Here is a 6,000-nt window from a genome sequence, read left to right as displayed (position 1 = left end):
ATTTTTAATAAGAAAGATGGGCAAAGAAAATCTGGCCCTGAAATACAAAACAATGTTGGGAGTAGGTGTCAGAACTCATTTCCATCACCTAGTTTTCCAGTGTTTGTTACCCCACTTTTTTGCTATATTGACACTTGCCTTTTCTGACCCTCCAGAGAGCTTGGGTCCTAGCGAGTGAGAAACATAGGCTTATTAGATTTGTAACTACACGAAATTCCGGCAAATTTGTGAGGCAAATGGAGAAAACTAATTTCCCACATAAACAGATAAAAGATAGGTTATCAATCACTCTTAGGCATTTCAGTCCCACTGCTCCTTATTTATTGTTTTCCTTACAGCTGGGCTTAATTTTCCTCTTTAAATAAAACAACAGCTTCCTTATAGACTTCTTTTTGAATGGAAGTGTCCTGAGCATGCATGGTTAATAACGTAAATACACAACAATAAAGAATATAGACAGCAGAAATAGTCAAAGGGAGGGATGGATGCAATATATACAGACCTCTCTTCTCTTGCTTGTCTTAGTTCTTCTCTTTTGTCTAAATAATCACGGCTAAAAAGAAAATTGTAGTAAATTGCAGAGGAAACCAAAAGAATAAGGTAAGTTACAGAATTATACGTACAACATAAGAAACCAAGAGCAGTTTAAGAAAGGTGACCAGAAACAATGAAGGTGGATTTCAACAAAAATATTAGACTGAAAAAATTACGAAATCTATTTACATACATGTATTTATGCGTATAGTACATACATGTGTACACCAAAGTGTACACCAAATACACAGTTTAGACTAATTAAAAACAGAACAAAACAAAACTCTTTCTTAAGGAACAAGCCTATTAGTGGCTGTAAAACAATTATTCATTGGCCCCACGTGGAATACCCTGAAACAAAGACTGCTTGTATCTGGCAAGTTATACCAAGGCACGGAGCAGATATTATGTGTCCTCTTTCTAATACACCTTTCCTACATGTATTCTAGTTTACAGTTGCAAATGTGACAGCAAACTGGTTGAGTATTTGGTTTTACCAAGTAGGACAGTTCTTAAAAGAGACATTCAGGGTCATCCAACAGTGATGTTCTTTTGTTATTTATTTTTCACCCTGAAGTTTAGACACAAAACTCCTTCTATCTTATCTCCTCAAGTAACTTGTATGTAGGCCTCTCTGAAAGTAATGCCTCCTACTTATTTCCATGGAAACTACTACAGACAGAAAGATCACTATAACAGTACTTGATGGAGCAAACTTCCAGCTACACATTATTTTTCAACATACTCACTACCATCAGCTCTTCATTTTTCCCAGAGCTGAACAAGAGCCTACATGCCACACTCATAAAAATCTGCACCAGCAGAGGTGACCCACTGTTGCTTTCACCACTGCTGAAACACACCACCCACCACCTCGCTGTACTCTTCTCTGGTGTCCTTAAATGTTCAACAAGTGTTGATGAATGTCAATAAGTGCCATTTTTTTCTGCATGGAGGAATTAAATGACACACCTTTGATCCATGTGCACTTCCATGTCAAATGCCATTTTGTTAGACTGCCACTCTACTATCTGTAGCACGGAAACAAAATATAATGAAATATTGGTGGGAAGGTTCAGCCACTACTGTCATCCCACCAACATCCACCTCAGATGTTGCAGGCCAACATAATAAAAAAAGGAGTCATTACTTTCAGAGCAGCCCCCATACATTTAACTTCTGCCAAGTCAACTTTGCAGAATGCCTGGATTCCGTAATTTCAAGTAGGCCTGTTATATCCACAAATAAAAAAAAATTATCAGCAAGCAAATTAGAGAATAATTCCTCAACAATCAAATTTAATTCAGATAGTGGTAGAACCTAATAAACATCCAAATATGCCTTCATGCAGCAGCTAAATAGTTTTGATATTTAGTTGAATCTGCTGACACAGAGGATGACCCTGTATCTGTTAGATTCTTTCCCATTAGAACCTACAAGTACCAAAGACTTTCAGAACTATTCCAATAAAACACTACTTTTTCTCTTTATATTTCTGGTCATCAAACTTGCCATCTATAACAGTAATCATAGAGTAATAATAGTACTAATTGCTCCAACACCTATTAAAAGTCTGCTCTTCAAATGCCAGCATTAACATGAAACACACATTGTTTCAAGCTATCCTCCACATACTTCTGAATTACTACTGGTTATACTTTTACAACATTTTCGGAGTACTCTTTGCAATTACAGTAGCTATGGGAATAACCCCAAGGAAAAAGCAAAACAAAACAACAACAACAAAAAACCAAAGAATTTTTCAGTGAAATTACTCACAGTGAACATTACTCACTCCCCTCTGACTACTTTCACATCTAAGTACAGATGAAGAATAATCCACTCATTGTAGGACGTATTGTTCTACATATGCAAATGGAGACAAGAGTCTTTCTACTGAGAAAAGCATCCATTTTGTGAAGCATTCCTTTTGCTAGTAGTAGCTTTTAAAGCATTTTAACACTTCTAAAAAAAAGGTCTTTCACAAGTGGTGATGCTCTCTCCAAAATTATTCTCAGTTTGTCAACAATGGTTGGCCAGAATCTACTGCAATGTCGTCAAGGCAGAATTGGAAAGCATGAGATAACAAATGAGTCATGATGGTAAATCCAGTACTGCTTACAAGTTTAAAGGCTGTGAATTGGAAGTGTTATTTTTAACCAAAAACACATCTTCAGAGACTGGAGAGAGAGAGAGCCAGACTGATGATACAGTAATGAAATCCCATGAACTCTTACGAAACTGTCCACAACTGTTTGCTGTGGCTTTGTCCTCTTCTTTCCAGACTGGTTAATCAACTGTGGGATGCTGCCTGCAAAGTTAGTGGCTTGGGAGACCCTATTCTCAAGCACAACCTCTAACTTTTTTGGGTGAAAAGGGAACTCAAATATTGAAGATGAAAACACTGAGCACTGAAAATTGTTGTCTCAAATATGTAACAGTCATGACTTGTAGTTAACTACTTTCTGACTCTAGAGTAATGGGATGAAGATGTAAATTTTAAAAGAAGGGTTTTTGTTGTTGTTGTTTTTATTTTAAAGAAGCTCTTTCAGTGAGAGAACAACTACTTCAGCCAACATTTAGTGAAACGTGTAGAGCTGTTATTCAAACAGGTCAAGCTGCCAAATGTCCTAGTAGCTTTTTCTGGTCTGGGAGTTTCCTTTCTGAAAGATCATGTTGGCTTTCCACGACAGCCTGTTGCAAACTGATGATACCACTTAGAGGGAAAGTTTTTGGAAGACGCTTGAGGACTGAGACCTGATTGTTTCTGTTTCAGGAGAACTTGGGCAGCTGTTGGCTGCCAAAGATCCTATTATGGTGCTCTTCCACCTTCCCTCTATCTCTCATTTTCTTCCAAACTAGTTATCTTCTGGAGCCAGTAGAGTATCTCCTTCAACCAAACAAGCAACCAAACACTAGCAAGTTATTCCTCTTTCTAAATCCACTGTGACACAGACCATTTCCACTTCTTACTTACTAAAGAGATGATTACAGTGAAAACAATCCTGCATACTAATACACTAACTGACATGAAACTTAGGGCCATCTTTCCCATAAATAGCATCTCTCGGGCAACAAAACATATATCCAACTATTATTTATATTTCTGTATTATAACTTCTGACTACTGAAAATGCTTACTTTTCACTCCTGTCTACAAAAAACTAAAACTGCTTCCCAGTGCATGCCCTTCAGATGGTAGGCACATCACCAGTAAACACTTTATCTAAGCCCACTGCTGTCTTTGCTGATGGCTACACTGGGATTTCCAGCATGAATCAAACAGAAAGTGAGAACTGGCTCTTACTATCTACAGGCAGAACACCTTGGTATCCCCAGCACATGACATGGACTCAGATGTGAAAATGCAGTGTCCTGGGGTCTTTGGCCACCAGCTGAGCAATAATTTTGATAATTATTTTCTGTCTTTTACTGTTTCCACGAGGAAGAGAGCATGCTTGGAAAAGCAGAAAAATGTATAGCTATTCAAACACTACCATATATTCTAAAACAGCAAAATGCTTTTACTTTGCAAAACATAGAAGTAAAATATATCTGTATCTTAGTTCTCTCTTGATTCCATTCCTCCTAGTTCCACCTTCAAACTTATGTCTCATTGAGATTATACTTTGAGAAGGGGCATTTCAGCTATTAAAAATTAGCCTTTATGGATTTCCAATCAGAATAATTGGCTAAGGCAGAGTCGTCTTAAAAAAATGTTGATTTTTTAAATGATAAAATTCATCATAATATTTAATATACCAGTTCAGACATTTGTATCAAGAAAGGTATCCAAAGATACCCAGGAAATATTCAACAATTAAATTATTTCACAATTAAATGTCTCAATAATTTGCAGACCCACCTCATATTAAGACAACAGAGTGATAATAAGCATGATTCTTACTTGAATTTGTTTCTTTCTTCACGTTCTATCCTCTGCAACCTTTCTTCTCTCTCTTGACGTCGTCTTTCTCTTTCTGCTGCCAAGGACTCCTGGTGCTGCCGGAAAGATGATGTAAGGAGACCACCCAAAGCTGGCCTGCAGAAAAGGGGGAATCAGGTTTCCCAGTGTCACTGTTATTGACTATACTGGCAAAAAAATTGTAGCAGTCATTCAGCAAGTAACATAAACTCAACCAATGGAATGACACAGTAGCATCTACGTATGGATATTTCAAACTACTGACTAAGTATCTTCTTGATTTAAGATATTATGATGAGCTTGAGAAAGGCAATAATGTATACTTCCTATATCTCCAAGTTTACAGAGTACAAATGAAGCACCTATAAGAACTCTTTAGCATCTTTCAATTGCAATATTCTCACTTGAACACTTTTCAAGCGCTTTCCAAACATCTTATGCAATAATGTTAAAAACAGACGTGTTGCAAGCACTTGAGATTCCTGTACACAGAAAAACAAAAGTAAAAGAAGATCTCAGAATTGCCCATCAACAATTTTAATGCTCTCTTTAGGAAGTGCTTACTTTTTCTTTACACACTGTCAATCTGTTATTATCATTTTCTTGCTACATCTGATGCAAAGGTAAAATTTGTAGTGTAGGAATATATCAATAGAATACCCAGGGACTGCACAGCTAGTTATAACAATCATTAAGTGTCTTCAAAATAGCTGTAACAAAATTAGTTGAAATGTGACTGAAGGAGAAATACCCATATTCCTTTCGTTATCCAAGACAGCATATAGTCTTTTCAGTCCGTTCCTGGAAAGTGCTTGTCTGGCCTGCCTTCAGAACCCCTAATGGATGTATCATGTCCAGCCATTTCAGTGCTTAACTATCCTTACCAGTAAGAAAGATTTTGTTTTGTTTTGTTTTCCTGGTCATTTAGCCTGTTTTCTTCTTGTTCTCTCTACAGTGAACAAAAAGAACCACTTATCACCACATGCCATATGGATAAAGAAGAATTAGTCTGAAATGTAACTTTCTCTGCAGTTCTCTTACCATAACTCAGAACTGGATGCTCCACAGTAGGTTACTATAATGAAGAGGTCTAAACGTCATCACTAGCAATGCACATCAAACTTTTGGCTGCTGTTCAGAAGGCTGTTAAAATGCACGACCATGGAAATGCCGAGCCATAACGTGGGACATTTTTTCATCAGAAATGGCAGCCTCTACAGTAAAGACTTCTCAGATCTGAAACTGATTTTTCCTTTGAGATGAAACAGCTCCAGGCATTAAATGCAGTTTTAAAAGCTACATTTATCTTATAGTTTGGTCTTGACCCAGTTTTTTTTTTTCCCCTTCTTTTTTCTTTTCTTTTTTTTTTACTATAACTTCTGCTTTGGATAAGAGAGTGGTTCCTCTCACACATCTTTTCCCCAAAGCGATAGTACCACCAAACTTTCACATGGCAAGAGAGCTCCCTCAGAGAAAACTGTTTTCCTTTCTGTCTCTTAGACAGGAAATATCTATATAGTAGACATAGATATCTAGTATAT

At 37.0% G+C, this 6,000-nt stretch overlaps 1 protein-coding gene across 12 annotated transcripts in view; it reads right to left on the bottom strand.

Moving 5' to 3' along the window:
• Positions 1–6,000, bottom strand: part of FHOD3 (formin homology 2 domain containing 3) — a 370,085-nt gene that overhangs the window by 73,264 nt on the left and 290,821 nt on the right. For 10 of the 12 annotated variants that reach the window (XM_031552794.1, XM_010708574.2, XM_031552792.1 and 7 more), the window contains one exon: positions 4,442–4,576. In XM_031552794.1, coding sequence (XP_031408654.1) covers positions 4,442–4,576 — 135 coding nt within the window. Of the gene's footprint in view, positions 1–502; positions 554–4,441; positions 4,577–6,000 lie in introns of all 12 variants that reach the window. The other 2 variants (XM_010708572.2, XM_010708581.2) reach the window with 1 other exon arrangement.

This window comes from Meleagris gallopavo, chromosome 3, assembly GCF_000146605.3.
Source record: "Meleagris gallopavo isolate NT-WF06-2002-E0010 breed Aviagen turkey brand Nicholas breeding stock chromosome 3, Turkey_5.1, whole genome shotgun sequence".
NCBI classification, from domain to species: Eukaryota; Metazoa; Chordata; class Aves; order Galliformes; family Phasianidae; genus Meleagris; species Meleagris gallopavo.
Note: the sequence above shows the minus strand (reverse complement) of the source record. Positions and strands in the feature narration are given on the sequence as shown.